The 20,578-nt window shown below is 48.6% G+C and overlaps 2 protein-coding genes across 6 annotated transcripts in view; both read right to left on the reverse strand.

The window, feature by feature from the left end:
- Window positions 1-13,654, reverse strand: part of LOC140419077 (uncharacterized) — a 46,345-nt gene extending 32,691 nt beyond the window's left edge. The window contains exon 1 of the mRNA XM_072502824.1: window positions 12,786-13,654. The gene's annotated coding sequence lies outside the window, so the exon portion shown is untranslated. The remainder of the gene's footprint in view (window positions 1-12,785) is intronic.
- The window catches only part of LOC140419082 (uncharacterized), an 81,677-nt gene continuing 66,232 nt past the window's right edge, over window positions 5,134-20,578 (reverse strand). The window contains exons 1-3 of one of the 5 annotated variants that reach the window (XM_072502832.1): window positions 14,305-14,430; window positions 13,709-13,766; window positions 5,134-9,048 (exon numbers count right to left, since the gene is read on the reverse strand). In XM_072502832.1, the coding sequence (XP_072358933.1) occupies window positions 7,297-8,184 (888 nt within the window). In that variant the 5' untranslated portion in view covers window positions 8,185-9,048; window positions 13,709-13,766; window positions 14,305-14,430 and the 3' untranslated portion in view covers window positions 5,134-7,296. Of the gene's footprint in view, window positions 9,049-9,535; window positions 9,640-13,708; window positions 13,767-14,304; window positions 14,432-20,578 lie in introns of those variants that run through there. The other 4 variants (XM_072502833.1, XM_072502835.1, XM_072502837.1 and 1 more) reach the window with 4 other exon arrangements.

The raw sequence follows: 20,578 nt of genomic DNA on the forward strand, positions 1-20,578 counted from the left end.
AACCTTTAGGGATGAGTGACCAGAATATTGAATATGAGGTATTCCAATCTGAAGCCAGAGTATTAAGTTTGAAGGAAATTATGAAGGTAGAAGGGACAAATTAGCTGAGGTGGATTGGGGTAAATACATTAAAAGGTGTGACAGTCCACAGGCAATGGATAGACTTTCAATAATTATTACACAATTTACATTCCTTCAAGGCTGAAGAACCCCAAAACATCAAGAGAACCGTGACTACCAGAGGAAGTGAAATATTGGATAAGATTGAAAGAAAAGGCTGATAAAGTTATCAGAAATAATAATAAACCTGAGGATTGGGAGGATTTTATAATACAGCAAAGGACCAAGATACTGAGAAAGCGAGGGAGAATAGAATATGAATGTGAACCAGCAAAATACATACAAATGGACTAAAAGCTTCTGTAGGTACGTAAAAAGGAAACGTTTGGCTCAGACAAAGGTTTGTCCATTCAGATAGAGCCAGGAGAATTTAGAATGAGGAATAGCGATCTCTACAGCCACCTCATTCCAACACTGGGATGTAGATCATCAGCATTTGGGGATTTATTCACTCCCAACCCCATTAATTTCTCCAGTACTACTTTTTCACTAATTCTTATCTCTTCCAGACCCTTGTGTTCACGAGGCCCTTGGGTCTCTAGTGTTTTGGGGAAATTTTTGCATCTTCCTCTGTGAAGACGGACACACATTGTTTAGTTCCTCTGCCATTTCCTCATTCCCTATTATGAACTGTCCTGTCTCTGCCTGGAATGGACACATTTGTCTTTGACAATCTTTTCCTTTTTACATACCTATGGAAGCTTTTCCAGTCGTTTTTTATGTTTCTCCCCAGTTTGCTCTCATATTATATTTTGCTTTATCTGTTTCTTGGTCCTCCTTTGCTGAATTCTCACGGAAATTCCCAATCCTCAGGTTTACTACTATTTTGACCAGGTTGTGAGCCTCTTCCATTGATCTGATGGGATCTTTAACTTTTCTTGTTCGCCGCGGTTACATTTTTTTTCCTGTTGGAATGATTTTTGTTCCTTAAAGGAATCTATATTTGTTGTACATATGTGAAATAAAAGTCCAAAAATCCCAGAGGACCATAGGCAGCTCTCCCTTTGACAGAGAGAGAGCTGACTGGTGGTGATTTAACCCGAGGGTCAGCACACCTCAGGCGAGGGGCTTGGTTGAGAAGGCGGGGCCTTCATGAATAAACTCAGCCTGTACGGGAGTTGAATCCTCACTGTAGGCCTTGCTCTGCATCACAAACCAGTCATCCTGCCAACTGAGCAAACCGACCCCCTGATAAATATGTAATAATTCCTTCAATATTTTTTTTTAATAAGCAATTTTATTGAGGTATTTTTTGGCATTGTAAACAACAATATAAACAATTTACATGGAACAATACAACTCCCATCACCCCAGGACCTGCCTAATTGACCCCCCCCCCCCCCCACACTTCTGCTGACGATTAATTTTCCGCGAAGAAGTCAATGAATTAATTTTCCGCGAACCCCAAGAGTGACCCTCTCAGGGCCAACTTAATTTTCTCCAGGCAGAGAAAGCTCACCATGTACGATAGCCAGGTCTCCGACTTCAGGGGCTTTGAGTCCCTCCAAGCTAGCAGTATTCATCTCCGGGCTACCAGGGAAGCAAAGGCTAGAACGTCCGCCTCTTTCTCCTCCTGGACTCCCGGGTCCTCCGACACCGCAAAAATCGCCACATCTGGACTCGGCGCCACCCTTGTTTTTAATACCTTGGACATGACGTCAGCAAACCCCTGCCAGTATCCCCTAAGTTTTGGACTCGCCCACAACATGGGAACATGGTTCGCTGGTCCTCCCGCACATTTTGCGCACCTGTCCTCTACCCCAAAGAATCTGCTCATCCGGGCCACTGTCATGTGGGCCCGGTGGACCACCTTGAATTGGATCAGGCTAAGCTTGGCGCATGTTGCGGTCGCGTTGACTCTACTCAATGCGTCTGCCCATAAGCCATCCTCCATCTTACCTCCAAACTCCTCCGCCCACTTACGCTTCAGCTCCTCTGTCTGCGTCTCCTTTGCCTCCATGAGTACTTTGTAGATGTCAGAGACGCTCCCCTCCCCCACCCATCCTCTGGAAACTACCCTGACCTGGATCCCCCTTAGTGGCAGGAGTGGGAAGGATGGTATCTGTCTGTGCAGAAAGTCCCGCACCTGTAGATATCTGAAATTGTTCCCCCTCACCAACCTAAATTTCTCCTCCAGAGACCTCATGCTCGGAAAGCTCCCTTCTATGAACAAATCCCCCATCCTCTCAATCCCCACCCTCCACCATATTCGGAACCCCCCCATCCATGCTCGCCAGGTCAAACCGATGATTATCATAAATTGGGGACCAGACCGATGCTCCCACATACCTCCTCCATTGTCCCCAAACTCTCAGGGCAGCCTCCACTACGGGGCTGGTGGAGTACCGCGCTGGCGGGAATGGCAGAGGCACCGTTACCAACGCCCCCAGACTGGTGCTTTTACACGAAGCCGCCTCCATCTGCTCCCAGGCTGACCCCGCCCCCACCACCCACTTCCTAATCATGGCTATGTTAGCCGCCCAGTAATAGTTACTAAAATTCGACAGCGCCAGCTCCCCCTCTCCCCGACTCCGCTCGGGCATCGCCTTCCTCACTCGCGGTCAAAAGCCTTTTCCGCATCCATCGCAACTACTACCTCCACCGCCCACACAAAGCCCATGATAATTTTGTTGACCCGCTTAAAAAAGGACCGCGGAATGAAGATGGGGAGACATACAAACAGAAATCTCGGGAGGACCGTCATTTTCACCGTCTGCACTCTCCCAGCTAGCGACAATGGGAGTGCATCCTATCTCCGAAAGTCGCCCCGCATTTGCTCTACTAAACGGGACAAGTTCAATGTAGGCAACCGGCCCCAGTCCCACGTCACTTGTATACCTAGATATCTAAAACTGTCCCCTACCTAAACGGCAGCTCACCCAGTCACCTCCCCTGAATTACGAACATCTCGCTTGTCCCCATATTTAGTTTGTACCCAGAGAACTGGCCACATTCCCCTTATATTCCCATGATTTTGTCCATCCCCTCTATTGGATCCGAAACGTATAGGAGCAGGTCGTCGGCATAAAGAGAGACTCTTGTGTTCCACCCCCCACACCGGACCAGCCCCTTCCAACTACTTGAAGCTCTCAGAGCAATTGCCAGTGGCTCTATAGCTAATGTGAACAACAGTGGGGAGAGGAGGCATCCCTATCTCGTCCCCTGGTGCAATCTATAGTCAGAAGTTGTCCCGTTCATCCGTATACTTGCCACAGGAGCCTGGTACAGCAGCCTGACCCAGTCGATAAAGCCCCTCCCAAATCCGAATCGTCCCAGTACCTCCCATAAATAATCCCACTCAACCCGGTCAAAAGCTTTTTCCGCATCCATCGCAACTGCTACCTCCACCTCCCTACTTTCCGGGGCCTTCTTACATTGGCCACCAACTGCCTGCCCTTAACAAACCCCGTCTGGTCCTCCATGATAACGTCCGGCACACAATCCTCAATCCTGGAGGACAAAATTTTGGCCAGCAGTTTGGCATCCACATTCAGCAGGGATATCGGCCTGTAAGACCCACATAACTCCGGGTTCTTGTCCCGTTTCAGAATCAACAAAATTGTGGCCTGTGACATCGTCGGGGGCAGAACCCCTCTGTCCCTTGCCTCATTGAAAACCTTGACCAGCCCCAATATCCCGGAGAACTTTTTATAGAATGCCGCTGGGTACCCGTCTGGCCCTGCTTTACCCGACTGCATGGCCTTCAAGCCCTCCCAATATCTTTTCCACCCTGATCAGGGCCCCTAGCCCTTTTACCAGCCCCCTACCCACGTTTGGGAAAGTCAGCCCCTCCAAGAAACGTTTCATCTTCTCCGGCCCCGTGGGGGGCTCCGACCTGTACAGCCTACTATAGAAGTCCTGAATGCCTTGTTCACCCCTGCTGAATCTCCCACCAAGTTCCCCTCCCCATCAATTACTTTCCCTATTTCCCTAGCTGCCTCCCTCTTTCTGAGTTGCTGTGCAAGCATTCTGTTGGCTTTCTCCCAGTGTTCGTAGATCGCTGCCCTTGCCTTTCTAAGCTGCTCCACTGCCTTCCCTGTGGTCAGCACGCCAAGCTCAGCCTGCAGCCTCCGCCGTTCCCTTAAAAGCTCTGCCCCCGGGGTCTCCGCGTACCTCCTATCTATCTGCAAAATCTCCTTTACCAGTCGGTCCGTCTCTGCCCTATCTGTCCTATCCCTGTAGGCCCGGATCAAAATCAGCTCCCCTCTCACCACTGCCTTCAGCGCCTCCCAGGCCACCGCTGCTGAGACTTCCCCCATGTCATTTACCTGCAGGTAATTTTGCATGCATTTCCTCAGCCTTTCGCTCACCGCTTCATCCGCCAACAGCCCTACATCTAACCTCCATTGCGGGCGCTGATAACCTTCTTCACTAACCTGCAGTTCAACCCAATGTGGAGCATGATCAGAGACAGTAGTCGCCGAATACCCCGCATCCACCACCCCTGCCAATAAAGCCCTGCTCAAGATGAAGAAATCGATCCGGGGATAAACCTTATGTACGTGGGAGTAGAAAGAGAACTCCTTCACCGTCAGCTGCCTAAATTTCCATGGATCCACCGCCCCCCGCCCCCCACCCATCTGCTCCATGAACCCTTTCAGTTCCTTTGCCGTTGATGGCACCCGACCCGTTTTTGAAAACGACCGATCCAGACCGGGATCGATAACTGTATTAAAGTCCCCTCCCATGACCAACTTGTGCGAGTCCAGGTCAGGTATCTTCCCCAACTCCTCTTTATCAATTCCACGTCATCCCAATTTGCCCCATACACGTTAACCAAAACTACCTTCATCTCTTCCAGCTTACCACTAACCATAAAATAATGACCTCCCCATCCAAAACTATGCTGCCCACCTCAAATAGCACCCGCTTGTTAATCAAAATCGCGACCCCTCCAGTCTTTGTGTCTGGCGCCGCGCCTCCTCCAGCCCACCCCCCGGCAGCCCCGACCTCCACTCTGTCCCTCAACCCAAGTCCCTCCCTCGTCAGCAGAACAACTACCCCCCTTCCCCTCTCCCAGCAACAACACTCTGTAACCTAACCCATGCCATAAACTAACCATATACCCCCCCCCCACTTTGCTTCCGTGAGCTAGCTCACCCAGCTAGCTTGGTGGCCCTCGCCTCCGGCGCGAGATAGTCTCCCATCTATTGTTCCCTCCCTCCCCTCATCCAAACAACTTCTCTCATCTAGCCGTCCCCAAACAATCACCCAGTTAAAAGAAAGTCCCACAGTAGTGCAATTCAAAGTAAAAGGCACTGCCACCCACCCCCACCAGAACAAAGAAACGAATAACTTTTACTTCCCCCTTCTTAAACAGAACTCAAATACAGAAGAGAAAAAAGACAAACAGGCATCAAAAAGTTACATCGTAGTTCAAAAAGTTCTGAGTTCGCCATCAGCCCTTTTCTGTTCACAAAGTCCATCGCGTCCTCGGGCGACTCGAAATAATGGTGCTGGTCCCCATATGTGACCCAGAGACGAGCCGGATACAACAACCCAAACTTCACCTGCTTCTTAAAAAAGATTGCCTTGATTTGGTTGAAGCTGGCCCTCTTCCTGGCCACCTCCACGCTCAGGTCCTGGTAAACGCACAGGATACCATTGTCCCACTTACAGCTCCGCGTACGCTTGGCCCACTGAAGAATACATTCCTTGTCAAGGAACCTGTAGAACCTAACTACCATCGCCCTCGGAGGGTCCCCCGCTGCGGCTTCCTTGCCAGCGCTCTGTATGCCTTGTCCACCTCCACAGGTCGGGGAAATGCCCCATCTCCCAAAAGCTTCGGAGACATACCCGCGACGTATGTGCCAGCATCAGCTCCCTCAGTTCCCTCCGCGAGTCCAACGATTCGTACTTCTGCCGGCGGAACTTATTCTCCAGGTCCTCTACCTTCTCCAGAAGCCTTTTCTGCTGATCCTTCAGCATCCCCACCTCCAGCTCCACCACCGTTTGGTGCTCCTCCTGATCGCTAGCACTTTCTCCAGCTTCTGGATCGCCCGATCCTGGGCGTCCAATCTGTGTTCCAGCCGATCAATCGACTCTTTTATCGGATGTAGCCAGTCCTGTGTCTGCCTTGCAAAGCCATCCTGGATGACCTGCATCAACTGCTCCGTTGATGGCTGGGCCGTCACACCAGGGGTCCAGTCATCAGCCATGTTGTCTTCTGCTGCAGCTTCAACCCAGCCCTTGCTTGTCTTCTTATTTCTGCCGTTTGTGCACGTCTGGTTTTTTTTCCACACACCAATATGTGGAAACAGTGCCCAATTGCCTCCACCTTAGAGTTTAGCGTGTAAAACCGAAAAAAAGTCAGGGGGAAAGGTCCAAATGTCCAGCCACAGCGGGAGCCACCAAATATGCGACTTACTCCATCACAGCCGCCACGGGAATTCATAATTCCTTAAATATTAGGTATTCTCTGCACCAATCAGTTTCCCAGTCCACCTCAGACAAACTGACCCTCACCTTGAACATAGAACATAACAGAGCAGAAGGAGGCCATTCAACCCATCGAGTCTGCACCAACCCACTTAATCCCTCATTTCCACCCTATCCCCGTAACCCAATAACCCCTCCTAACCTTTTTGGTCACCAAGGGCAATTTATCATGGCCAATCCACCTAACCTGCACGTCTTTGGATTGTGGGAGGAAACCAGAGCACCCGGAGGAAACCCACGCAGACACGGGGAGAGCGTGCAGATTCCACACAACAGTGACCCAGCAGGGAATCGAACCTGGGACCCTGGCGCTGTGAAGCCACAGTGCTAATCACTTGTGCTACCCTAATCCTGACATCCTGATAGTTTTCTTCTGTAACGCACAAATAAATGGAACCATGTAACCACCAGGGTCCATCTCCATGCCAACGTGGCCCGCTTTGAGGGGTTTGAAACAGAAATGGAAAATAAATATTTTCAACTTCCAAACACGCTTTCATTCTGCGATCCTTGTGCAATTTGAAGCCAGGTATTAGCAACAAGGCTCAAAGAGCATCAGCCCATTGGAAGCAAAGTGGTGAGACCGGCCAGTCCAGCAGAAAGAAACCCTCCGACCATCCCCACTGACCACCTGTCAGAATGAACAAAATGCAGTCCTGGGTGTAGAGCAGAAACAATAACAGCAGAATCCAACCCCTGTAATCGATTGTGAAATTGTTGGTGTCACAGCAGGTCCGATCAAGCATGCAATCCCGTCTCACATTGAGAGTTGGACGGCCTTTCCCCAGTGTGAACTCGCTGGTGTCTCCGCAGGGTGGATAACCGAGAGAATCCCTTCCCACACTGAGAGCAGGTGAACGGCCTCTCCCCAGTGTGAACTTGCTGATGTCTCCGCAGGGTGGATGAATCACTGAATCCCTTCCCACACTGAGAGCAGGTGAGTGGCCTCTCCCCAGTGTGAACTCGCTGATGGATACGCAGGGTGGATGAAGTAATGAATCCCTTCCCACACTGAGAGCAGGTGAATGGCCTCTGCCCAGTGTGAACTCGCTGATGGATCCGCAGAGTGGATGATAAACGGAACCCTTTCCCACATTGAGGGCAGGTGAATGGCTTCTCCCCAGTGTGAACTCGCTGATGTTTCCGCAGGGTGGATGAAGTAATGAATCCCTTTCCACATTGAGAGCAGGTGAATGGCTTCTCCCCAGTGTGAACTCGCTGGTGAGTCCGCAGGCTGGATAACAGAGTGAATCCGTTCCCACACTGAGAGCAGGTGAATGGCCTCTCCCCAGTGTGAATTTGCTGGTGTCTCTGCAGGCTGGAGGACTGAGTGAATCCTTTCCCACACATAGAGCAGGTGAATGGCCTCTCCCCAGTGTGAATTTGCTGGTGTCTCTGCAGGCTGGAGGACTGAGTGAATCCGTTCCCACACTGAGAGCAGGTGAATGGCCTCTCCCCAGTGTGAATTTGCTGGTGTCTCTGCAGGCTGGAGGAGTGAGTGAATCCTTTCCCACACATAGAGCAGGTGAATGGCCTCTCCCCAGTGTGACTGCGTCGATGGGTCTCCAGCTCAGATGGGGCTCGGAATCCCTTCCCACAGTCCTCACATTTCCACGGTTTCTCCATGTTATGGGTCTCCTCGTGTCTCTCCAGGTTGGATGATCTATTGAAGCCTCTTCCACAGACACAACACGGGTATGGTCTCTCCTCACTGTGAATGTTATGTTTATTCAGGCTGTGTAACTGGTTAAAGCTCTTTCCACAGTAAGTTCACTGGAACTCTCTGTTTGGAGTCTGCACGTTCTCCCCGTGACTGAGTGGGTTTCCTCCGGGTGCTCTGGTTTCCTCCCACAGTCCAAAGACGTGCAGGTTAGGTGGATTGGCCTTGATAAATTGCCCTTAGTGTCGGAAAAGGTTGGGTGGAGTTATTCGGTTACTGTGATAGGGTGAAAGTGTGGGCTTAGGCAGGCTGATCTTTTGAAGGGCCGGTGCAGACTCGATGGGCCAAACGGCCTCCTTCTGCACTGTAAATTCTGAGATTCTATGAACTCTCTCACCCGGGTGTGTGTTGTGTGGGTCTCGGTCCTTTTCCAGTCACACTGATGTTTACACAGTCAGTTCACTGGAACACTCTCACTCTGGTGTGTGTTGTGTGGGTCTCGGTCCTTTTCCAGTCACACTGATGTTTCCACAGTCAGTTCACTGGAACACTCTCACTCGGGTGTGTGTTGTGTGGGTCTCGGTGCTTTTCCTGTCACGCTGATGTTTCCACGGTCAGTTCACTGGAACACTCTCACTCGGGTGTGTGTTGTGTGGGTCTCGGTGTTTTTCCTGTCACGCTGATGTTTGAAATCTTTAGCTGTCAGTTCGGGAAAACATTTCTCCTTCTAGATTCAAAGGCGGGAGATAGTGAGGTTCGAAGGAAGGGAGTGACTGTCAGATCGAGACGTAACGTTTGAGATTTCTGTCTGTAATTCCTCGTCTAATATCCTGTAAAAACAATTTACAAAACTCATCACTGTCAGTACAGGAGAGAAACTCAGAACAGACAATTCTAGTTTCTATGTCACATTTTTTCCTCTCTTATTCCCTGAAAGCTGAAAATCTCCATCCCACACAATCTCCCTCTATTCTCACTCTGCTGTATCTAACATTCACCCTCCCTATTCTCCTGAAGGTGCTGATTCAGGCTGATTGACAAATCCAAGCTCACAGCTTCCTGTCCAGGAGACCACAACAAATATGAGCTGCAGTTGGCCATTCGGCCCATCGAGCCTGCTGAACCATTCAATGGGATCATTGGCTGATCTACCTCAGCATCGTTTTCACACACTATCCATCATATCCCTCGACATCTTCAATACCTACAGGAGGGACATAGAGAACCAAGTGGAGTGGCGTAACAACAACAATCTCTCCCTCAATGTCAGCAAAACTAAAGAGCTGGTCATTGACTTCAGCGAAGCATCGTACACACCCCTGTCTGCATCAATGGTTCGACGTGGAGATGGTTGACAGCTTCAAATTCCTAGGTGTGCACATCACCAACAATCTGTCCTGGACCACCCACGCCGACTCTACAACCAAGAAAGCACAACAGTGTCTATACTTTCTCAGGAAATTAAGGAAATTCAGCATGCCCACATTAACTCTTACCAACTTTTACAGATGCACCATAGAAAGGATCCCATCTGGCTGCATCACAGCCTGGTATGGCAACTGCTTGGTCCAAGATCATAAGAACCTACAGAGAATCGCGAACACAGCCCAGACCATCACACGAACCTGCCTCCCATCCACTGACTCTGTCTACACCTCCCTCTGCCTTGGGAAAGTGGGCAGCATAATCAAAGACCCCTCCCATCCGGGTTATTCTCTCTTCCAACTTCTCCCATCAGAGAAAAGTCTGAGAATACACGGTGACAGGGTCAACAACAGTTTCTTCCCCGCTGTTACCAGACTCCTGAATGATCCTCTTATGGACTGAACTGATCTCTTCGCACATCTTCTCTACTGAGTAGGAATGCACTGTGTATGCTCACCCCTTGCCTCTGTATTTATGTAGGTCCTATGGGTTTATTTCATGTCTGGAATGATCTGTATGGACTGTCCGCAGAACGATACTTTTCACTGTACCTCGGCACACGTGACAATAAATAAAACCAATCAATCAATAATCTATCTCGTAACCTAACCCCCGTAGTCCAGGTATCGTGGCGTATCGTTTTAGTAAATCTATATTGCACTCCCTCCAAGGCCACAATATCGTCCCGAAGGTGTGGTGCCCAGAATGGCTCACAGTTCTCCAAGTGGCGTCTTACCAGGGTTTTGTATAGCTGCAGCATAACCTCTGTGACTTTATACTCCAATCCTCTAGATATAAATGCTGGCATTCCTTTTTGATGATTTCTGCACTTGTTCGTGGCATTTTAAGGATCTGTGCACCTTCGACATCCACTGTACTTAACCTCTTTCCATTTAGAAAGTCCTCTGTTTTATTCTTTTTTGGTTCAAAACGGATAACCTCACACTTGATTACATTGAACTCCATCTGCCACAAATTTGCCCATTCACCTGGTCTGTCAATATCCCCTTGCAATTTTATGCCATCATCTGGGCTGCCTACAATGCCACCTAACATTGTATCAACAGCAGCAGTGAAGAGGCCTTTCGCCCATCAAGTCTGCACCGACACACGAAAAACACCTGACCTACCGACCTAACCCCATTTTCCAGCAGTTGATCCATAGCCTTGAATGTTCTGACGTGCCAGTCTTCATCCAGGTACTTTTTAAAGGATGTGAGGCAACCCGCCTCTACCACCCTCCCAGGCAGTGCGTTCCAGACCGTCACCACCCTTTGGGTGAAAAGGTTTTTCCTCAACCCCCCTGCTTAACATCTTGCCCCTCACCATGAACTTGTGTCCCCTTGTGACTGACCCTTCAACTGAGGGGAACAGTGGCTCCCTATCCACCTTGACCACACTCCTCACAATTTTGTGCACCTCGATCAGGTCGGCTCTCCGTCTTCTCTGCTCCAACGAAAACAACCCACGCCTATCCAACCTCGCTTCGGAACTGAAACCTTCCATCCCAGGCAACATCCTGGTGAATCGCCTCTTCACCCCCTCCAGTGCAATCACATCCTACCTATAATGTGGCGACCAGAACTGTACACAGAACTCCAGGTAATAATAATAATGATGATCTTTATTAGTGTCACAAGTAGGCTTACATTAACCCTGCAACTGTGAAAATCTCCTCGTCGCCACAGTCTGGCCCCTGTTCGGGTACACAGAGGGAGAATTCAGAATGTCCAATTCACCTAACAAGAAGTCGTTCCCCATTTGGAAAATAGTTTGCCCCGATTATTCCTTCCAAAGTGCATAACCTCACACTTTTCCATATTCTATAACATTTGTCACTTCTTTGCTCACTCTCCTAACCTGTCCAAGTCCTTCTGCAGCCTCTCCGCTTCCTCAACACTACCTGTTCCTCTACACATCTTTCTATCATCTGAAAGCTTAGCAACAGTGCCCTCTGTACCTTCTTCCAGATCGTTAATGTACACTGACCCCTGTGGTTCCCCAATAGTCCCCGGCTGCCATCCTGAAATAGACCCCTTTATCCCCACTCGCCGCCTGTCAACTAATTCTCTAACCTTTCCAGTACCTTGCCCCTAATTCCATGGGCTATTATCTTTATTTAGTAGCCTGTTGTATGGCACCTTGTCAAAGGCCTTCTGGAAACCCAAATGGATCACATCCACTGGCTCTCCTTTGTTTTTACCTACTCAAAGAATTCTCACAGATTTATCAGGCATGACCTCCCCTTGATGAAACCGTGCTGACAGTCCTATTTCACGATGCACTTCCAAGAACTCCGTAATCCCATCCAGACTAGCCGGCCTATAATTTCCCATCTTCTATCTCTTTTCTTTCTGAAACTGGGGTGTTACATTCGTCACTTCCCTATCCCCTGGGAGCCCCTTGACTCCAGTGAATCCTGAAAGATCACCACCAATGGCTCCACAAACTCCGCAGTTATCTCCTTCGGTACCCTGGGATGTAGTCCATCCGGTCTGGGTGATTTATTCACCTTCAGACCTTTCAGCTTCCCCAGCACCTTCTCCTTAGTGATGGCCACTACACTAACCTCTGCCCCCGACTTTCTTCCCCCACTCCCAGTTTTCTCTTTCCCTCCCCTCTGTTGGATCGCCCTCCTTGCCCCTGGATTTGGAGCATCTTCTGAAGGCACTGCTGGAAGTACTGCTCCAGTGCCTTTGAGGTGCCTGCTCCAGGCTTTCCAAGTTTCTGAAGCCTTTAGAGGGTAGGAGAGTGTGGGATAGCCAATAGCTCATGGAAAGCAATGGCATGCACAGTTTCACCAGCGCTGCCAATACAATTGATGACCTAAGCAGGCAATGGCTGAGAGCAAAGTGTGGAGGGGAACTCATCAAGGACAGAGAGTCAGTCAGTGCTCACTGGAGGGAACATTCTGAAGAACCCCTCGACCGAGACTCTGTCTTTGGCTTTAACGTCCTCAAGTCCATTCCCCAGTATCGCGTCCGGCTCAGTCCACGTTGGACCCCAATCGGGAGCAGAGTGAAAAAGCCATTCAACACCTGAAAAACAACACGGCCTCTGGAGCAGAATGAATCGCTGCTGAAATTCTGAAGCATGGCGGGGTTACACTCCTGGCATAGCTACACAATCTCATATTCCTCACCTGGGAAGATGGATGCATGCCGGGGGATCTCAGAGACACTGTGACTATATTCAAGAGAGACAAGTCTGATTGTGGTAACTGCACAGGCGACTGACTCCCTGCTGTCTGCCACAGAGATCATTGCCAGGATCTTCCTCAATGATCTCCTCTTCGTGGCCAAAGAGCTCCTTCCCAAGTCACAGGTAGGATTTCTCCCTTCATGGAGGCACCAAAGACATGATCTACACTACTTGACAAACCCAAGGAAAATACAAGGAACAGCATCAATCACAGTTCTTGGTCTTTTCTAACCTCACAAAAGCACTTCACACCGTCAAAGTGATGTTTTATTCAGTATGTTCTTCAAATTTGGCTGTCCTCAGAAATTGGCCACCATCCTCCGCCTGCACAATGATGACACACAAGCCATGATCCTCATCAATGGACACACCCCAGACACTATCTCAGCGAAGACTGGGATCAGACAGGGCTGTGTCACTGCATGAACCCTTTTCCCCATCACGGTAGTACAGAGGTTAGCACTGTTGCTTCACAGCACCAGGGACCTGGGTTCGATTCCCACTTGGGTCACTGTGCGGCGTCTGCACATTCTCCCCGTGTCTGCATGGGTCTCCCACAAGTCCTGAAAGACGTGAGGTGAATTGTAAGTTGAACTGGACATTCTGAATTTTCCCTCAATTTACCCGAACAGGCGCTGGAGTGTGGCAACTAGTTGATTTTCACAGTAACTTCATTGCAGTGTTAATATAAGCCTACTTGTGACAATAATAAAGACCGTTCTTATTATGATGCATAAACTCCAAGCCTGTTATAAGAAATTAAATTCTGAATAAAAATCAAGTCAAATCAGTTTGTGTTAATCATAGTTAATCACTGCAGTGTTAATGTAAGCCTACTTGTGACACAAATAAAGATTATCTCACCTCCAGCAAATTACCCACGGGTGTGGAGATGATCGACAGGACAGGAAACCAACACCACCTTCAAAACAAAACCAGAATCAGTTCAACCTCAGACATGAAGCTCCAGTTTGCAGATGCCTGATCTGTTTTTCAATCCATCCAACTGCCTTGATTCTATAACCATTAATACTCTTGTCTCACAAACTTCAATCTATCAGTTTTTATAGTTTCTATTGACAGAATCTGAACAGAATTCCAGATTTCACTATATTTTCTGTGAAGTGATTTCTGACTTTGCTCCTGAACAGCCCAGTCTCAGTTAAACAAATAAATATCACTGATTTGGACATTTAAATGGTGACAATTGTTTTACTCTTAACTGGTTATGTAACAGTATTTCAAAAACATAATAATTTGAGTAAAACTCTGCGGAAGCTGGAAATGTGAAGTGAAAACAGAAAGTTGTGGAAATCCTCAGCAGGTTTGGCAGCTTCTGTGAAGAGAGAGAAAGAGAGTTAATATTTCCAATGCAATCTGATTCTTCTTCAGAACTGAGTGTTTGCAGCATTGTGATTTCATTTGGCAAACATACTGAATGTGAACTTTGTGGTTCTTACAGATATCTGGCTGTAAATCTGATTTCAGACCTTCCTCTGAACACTTTTCAACCTCAGCTCCAGCTCATTGTCCTTCACTAAAGACCCGGGTAGAAAATCCCGCCACAAGATGGCGGCGGCCGCCGGGTGACCCGGGTGTTGTCACTGGGGAGGAGGCCCCGCCCACTCCCTCTTCTCTAACCAAGATGGCCGCCCCAGCGCTCTGCTCCAAGAGCAAAAGACCCGACTTCCATTCCCAAGATGGCGGCGGTCGCTGTTTTCCCCGGGGCCTTTGAGTGGGGAGGAAGGCCCGCCCACTCCCTCTTCCCATACTAAGATGGCCGCCCAAGCGCCCTGCTCCAAGAACAAAAGACCCGACTTCCTTTCCCAAGATGGCGGCCGTTAAATCCAGACCTGGATCGCTCTCCTCTTATTGGTCAGCAGCCACCGTCAATAACTCCCCAGCGATTGTGAGCTGGAGCATGCGCAGTGCAGGTATGAAGCTGGATTCAGGCGGGTGAGTGGAGGCCCCAAACCCCCCAATAAGACCCATTGGTTTTAGTGTCAGTCTGCAGACAGGAGCTGGAGAACTGAACCCAGGCAGAGGAGAGGGAGGGAGAAAACTGGGAGTGGAGGAAAGAAATGGTGAGATGGGTTTGGATTTCAGCCCAGGGAGGAGAGAGAGAGAGAGAGAGTGAGTGTGCGGGACGGGGATTTACAGCTTTGGGGGAACAAGAGAGGAAAAAATGTTCCAGAGAAACTAGAATTGCCTGTTCAGACTTTCTATCCTGGACTGACAGTGATGGCTTTTGTAAACTCCTTTTACAGGATATTGGAAGCAGAGGATTGGCCGACAGAAAACTCCAACCAAACATCAAGATCGGAAAGAGTCACTCAATTCTTTAGAACCTGAATATCTTTGAATGTGGAAGAAGTAATGTTTGTCTGTTCAGTTTGTGGGAAAAGATTTTAAACATCAGTGTGACTGGAAAAGCACAGAGACCCACACAGACAGTGAGTGTTCCAGTGAATTGACTGGAAAGAGTTTTAACCAATTACATAGACAGAAAAACCATCACACCATTCACAGTGGGGAGAAACCGTCCATGTGTTCTTGTGTGGACGAGAGTTCAACTTGTCATTCATCCCGGAGAGACACAAGGACACCGGCACCATGGAGAAACCGTGGAAATGTGGGCACTGTTGGAAGGGATTCAGTTACACTTCTGAACTGGAAATGCATCGACGCAGTCACACTGGGGAGAGGCCATTCACCTGCTCCACCGGTGGGAAGGGATTCACTCAGTCGTCCAGCCTGCTGACATACCAGTATGTTCACACTGATCAGACACCTTTCAAATGTTCTGACTGTGAGAAGAAATTTAAAAGCAAAAAGTATCTGTTGAGACACCAACACATTCACAGTGAGGAGAAGCTATTCACCTGCTCCTTGTGTGGAAAGGGATTCACTGCTACATCTAACCTGCAGAAACACCAGCGAGTTCACACTGATAAAAGACCTTTTAAATGTCCAGACTGTGGGAAGTGCTTTAAAACTTCCGGGAAAGTGACATATCATCAACGTGTTCACACTGACGAGAGACCATTCAGTTGCTCTCACTGCGGGACTGGCTTCAGGCGATCATCTGAACTTACTGTACATCAGAGAATTCACACTGGGGAGAGACCGTTCACCTGCTCTGTGTGTGGGAAGGGATTCATTCAGTCTTATCACCTACTGAAACACCAACAAATTCACTCTGATATAAAACCTTTTAAATGTTTTGCCTGTGAGCAGAGCTTTAGAAGCAGCGATGGGCTGATGATTCACCAGCGAGTTCACACTGGAGAGAGATCATTCACCTGCCCCGAGTGTGGGAATGGATTCACTGACTTACAACTTATGCTGAAACACCAGCGACTTCATGAGTGTCTCCAGGGATTGGATTCAGCTGTTTTCGCTGCTGTCAATCAGATCCAGAACTGAATGTGTGGGTTAACCCTGAGGTGTGTAAGAAATGTGCCTCAGTCGCTCCCTTCCATGGTTCAGAGCTCCGAGATACAGACAAGGCTCCTTTACAACTGTGTTTAGAGGCAACAAGATTAATGATGAATGCTGGAAACTGGAAGATTTTATTCCAGGAGTCAGTTTACCCAAAAAGGGGATCCAAGTCATTGGTGATTTTAAACCAGTTTATGAAAAAACAACAGTTTAGATTTGGTACACCAGCTAAATCGGCAGAAAATACATGCGACCAATGACATGTGAGAATGGATCACTGGTCCTGGATCAGGGAGATGCTGATCTCCGAGGCTAGAGGTGACAGTCTCCTCGGAATGGTTTACTGATCCCGGATCAGACACTCGGACAAATGGAGCTGATCTCCGGGGCTGGAGGTGACAGTCTCCTCAGAATGGTTTACTGATCCCGGATCAGACACTCGGACAGATGGAGCTGATCTCCGGGGCTGGAGGTGACAGTCTCCTCGGAATGGTTTACTGGTCCCGGATCAGACATTCGGACAGATGGAGCTGATCTCCGGGTCTGGAGGTGACAGTCTCCTCGGAATGGTTTACTGATCCCGGATCAGACACTCGGACAGATGAAGCTGATCTCCGGGGCTGGAGGTGACAGTCTCCTCGGAATGGTTTACTGATCCCGGATCAGACACTGGGACAGATGGAGCTGATCTCCGGGGCTGGAGTCTCTTGTGTTCTCCTTCCTCTGGATCCAGTCAGAATGTTTGGTGTTAGTCTGAATCCAGCACCGATCACTTTGAAAATCTTTCCATCCAAAGTGATTTTCCTGTCGAACCGTTTTAACCTTTACTCAGACAGTTGGTTTATATTTGGGTCGTCAGATCCAACCTTCTCCAGTTTAGAAATCTGGTTTCAGGGTTTGTGACAGAGAGAACAGGCCTGTGCTGTGTGTGTCACCCAGCAAGCTGCTGTGGAGGCTTTGTTACTGAGAGCCAGAGAGAGCTCATTCTATTCACAGTCAATTAATTTCTGACATTTAAGAACATTATTAGATGGTGATTTGTTTTACAAAATTTGCTGTCCAATCAGAGATGATGCAAAGCTGTGATCTGTTCCTGACTGAAGGTGAAGTTTCCAGCTGAGAATCTTCGGTCTGAAGTATCCGAGTGTTTTTGTGACATTCCTGAGTTTTCCAATGTGAGGCAGCGACAACAACAACTGGCATTTACCCATCAACATTTTAAAATGTCGGAGACCCTTCACAGAGGGACAGAAGCTGGGTGGAAAAGGTAAGGAGACCGGTTTAGTGAGGGCCTTCCAGTCCTCAGGACCTCGGTAGGTGAAAGTGCCTCTGCCAATGGTGGAGTGAAGCAAGTCGGGAGAGCTGAAGGGGGTGAGGTTTTTTTTGTGATTGTTTTATGGGATGTGGATGTCACTGGAAAGGCCGGGTTTAGTTACCCATTCCTAATTGTCCTTCAACTGAGTGGCCAGCTCAGCACTAGAGTTAACCACATTGCTGTGGGTCTGGAGTCACATGTAGGCCAGACCAGGTAAGGAGGGCAGATTTACTTCAGTTCACTGAAGGACATTAGTGAACCAGATGGGTTTTTCCAACAATCGATGATAGTTGTCACGGCCGCTGAGACTAACTTTAGAATTCCAGGTTTATTCATTGGATTTGGGATTTGAATCCGTGTCTCCAGAGCATTAGCCTGGGCCTCTGGATCACTAATCCAGTGACATTACCACGATGCCACCTTCTCCCCTAATAGGAGGAGTGAGGGGGCTTGGAGAGTTGTAGGGCTAGAGGAGGTTCCAGAGACTGTGTCATGGAGAGAGTGGCTACCTCCATGGAGCTTCAAGCACGGCTCTGAAATGGGTCAGTGTAGGTCATGACCACGGCCGTGCAGGAGATGTCTTCTGCCTTGAACAGGATGACAGATACTGTCAACACGTCACTGATCTCCACCAAGCTGGTCAGCAGCAGAGTGGGAGGAATGATGTGACGCTGGTCCAGGAGAGGGATGGTGGAGGAAGGCGACATGGATCTGGGAACTCCACTCAAAGAGCTCCCACCTTAGACCCGTTCCCCCCCAAACCCACAGGCAGTATCCAACATGCCGCCCCGTCTCCAGCTGAATCTGCCCCGCACAGGTACAGATGGGTCAGTCTGTCCCAGGACCCTCAGGGGCTCTGAAACCCAGAGGGTGGAGACCACAAGCCTCTGGGCAGTGAAAGCAGGGATGTGAGCAGCCTGTCTCTACCTCTGCTGAAACCACACAGGATGCATCAAGTAGAAGCAACAGGGTCTGGGCTCCAAATTGTAATTCACCAAGTGTCTGAAATGGGAGTTTGACAAGATATGAAGTTTCTTTATTTAATAATGATGCACAAACTGTATTGACTGGAACCACTTCCAGCTCTTGTCCGTTCTTACATCCCGGGGCCAGCTCAGTCTTTCACTGAGTTCATGCTGAATGTGAATCCAGGCTGGGGGCCATTGGGTGGATGTGCAATGGGAGGATGAGTGGGTGAAGGAATGTTCAGTGAACAGGGAGGGGGAGGGGGGTTGGTGCTGCTGGTGGGAAGTGTTCATTCTGAAGGAGTCCCACCTGAAACAGAGACCATTCATTTCTCACTTTGAGATGATCGAGCTGCTGTCTGTCCCCATTCTTGTTCAGTTTTTCAATATTTATATATTTAAATCTCGACTGAAACATATTCTTGTTGTGACCCTGAGATCCAGAGGATTTTAAATCTGTTAAAGTCAATCCCCATCGAGTGCACAGGAGGACTCAACTGGTCCGAACTTTTTATGTTACAGATGAACCAAGATCTTACAAGATGTTTATCAGGGAATTATTTTTATCTGAGACCAGGGATGGTCAAACTGTCCCAAAAGTCTGGGCTTTGAGGCCCACATACATTTAGGGCAGCATGGTAGCATAGTGGTTAGCACAATTGCTTCACAGCTCCAGGGTCCCAGGTTCGATTCCCGGCTGGGTCACTGTCTGTGCGGAATCTGCACGTTCTCCCCGTGTGTGCGTGGGTTTCCTCCGGGTGCTCCGGTTTCCTCCCACAGTCGAAAGATGTGCAGGTTAGGTGGATTGGCCATGCTAAATTGCCCCTAGTGTCCAAAATTGCCCTTAGTGTTGGGTGGGGTTACTGGGTTATGGGGATAGGGTGGAGGTGTGGGCTTAAGTAGGGTGCTCTTTCCAAGAGCCAGTGCAGAATCGATGGGCCGAATGGCCTCCTTCTGCACTGTAAATTCTATGATAATCTATGACATGGAGCACCATTCCTGGATGACCTTCATCCCTGATTTTAATCACATCCCAATTGGGGGCCGTGCCATCAGCTGCCTGGACCCCAATCTCTGGAATTTCATCCGTAAACCCCTCCCCTTCATTTTCCACCTTCAAAACTCTCCTTATAACCAAACTCTTTGACCAAGACTTTGGTCATCTGACCCAATGTGTCCCCCTTTTCCAGTGAAACTGCTTGGCACATTTTATCATGTTTAAAACTCATTATAAATAGAGCTCTTGTTGTAGCTCATTGAGATCTGATCACTTACTGAGTGAGTGAGTCTGTATAAATGTAACTCAGATACACACAGCTTGTGTCATAGTTCAGTGCGATCTGATCACTGAGTGAGTGAGTCTGTATAAATGTAACTCAGATACACGCAGCTTGTTAAAACAGTCCTGGGGAGGAGGAATTTCTGAGCTGCCCGCTGGATTTCTGTTCTCCACAATTGGGAAAAGGTGATTCTTCCCAAACATGAAAATTACCAGTAATAACTAGGGGCTTTTCACAGTAACTTCATTAAAGCCTACTTGTGACAATAAGCTATTATTATTATAAAGTTGTTAAAGATGATTAATTGTGAGCTGGGATATTTCTTAGAATGAGAGTGAAGGAGTGCGATTGAGCCACAGTCTGAGTCACCAGTTTAAGGACAGGAGGAGAGAGAATCTGGAGAGGAGAAAAGAATCAGGAGGAAACTGGAGACTGAATCTGGAACAATGAGCAGAGAGGGATGGGAGTGTGTGGGACCGAGATTCATAGATTTGGGGGAATGTACCAGAGAAACTGGAATGGTCTGTTCTGAATTTCTATCCTGCATTTCCACTGAAAACCTCTAAACTCCTCTTACTGGGAGTTAGAGAGAGGGGATTTGAAGACAGAAAATTCAATGTCACAATCTTGACAAGTTCTTTCAGAATGACTGGAGAAAGATGTGAATTCAGGGCTTGGGCAGTAGGAAGCTTTAGGGACAGTTTGGCTGGTGGGCTAGTGGGAGGGAGGGAAG

This window comes from Scyliorhinus torazame, chromosome 5 (genome assembly GCF_047496885.1).
Source record: "Scyliorhinus torazame isolate Kashiwa2021f chromosome 5, sScyTor2.1, whole genome shotgun sequence".
NCBI lineage: Eukaryota > Metazoa > Chordata > Chondrichthyes > Carcharhiniformes > Scyliorhinidae > Scyliorhinus > Scyliorhinus torazame.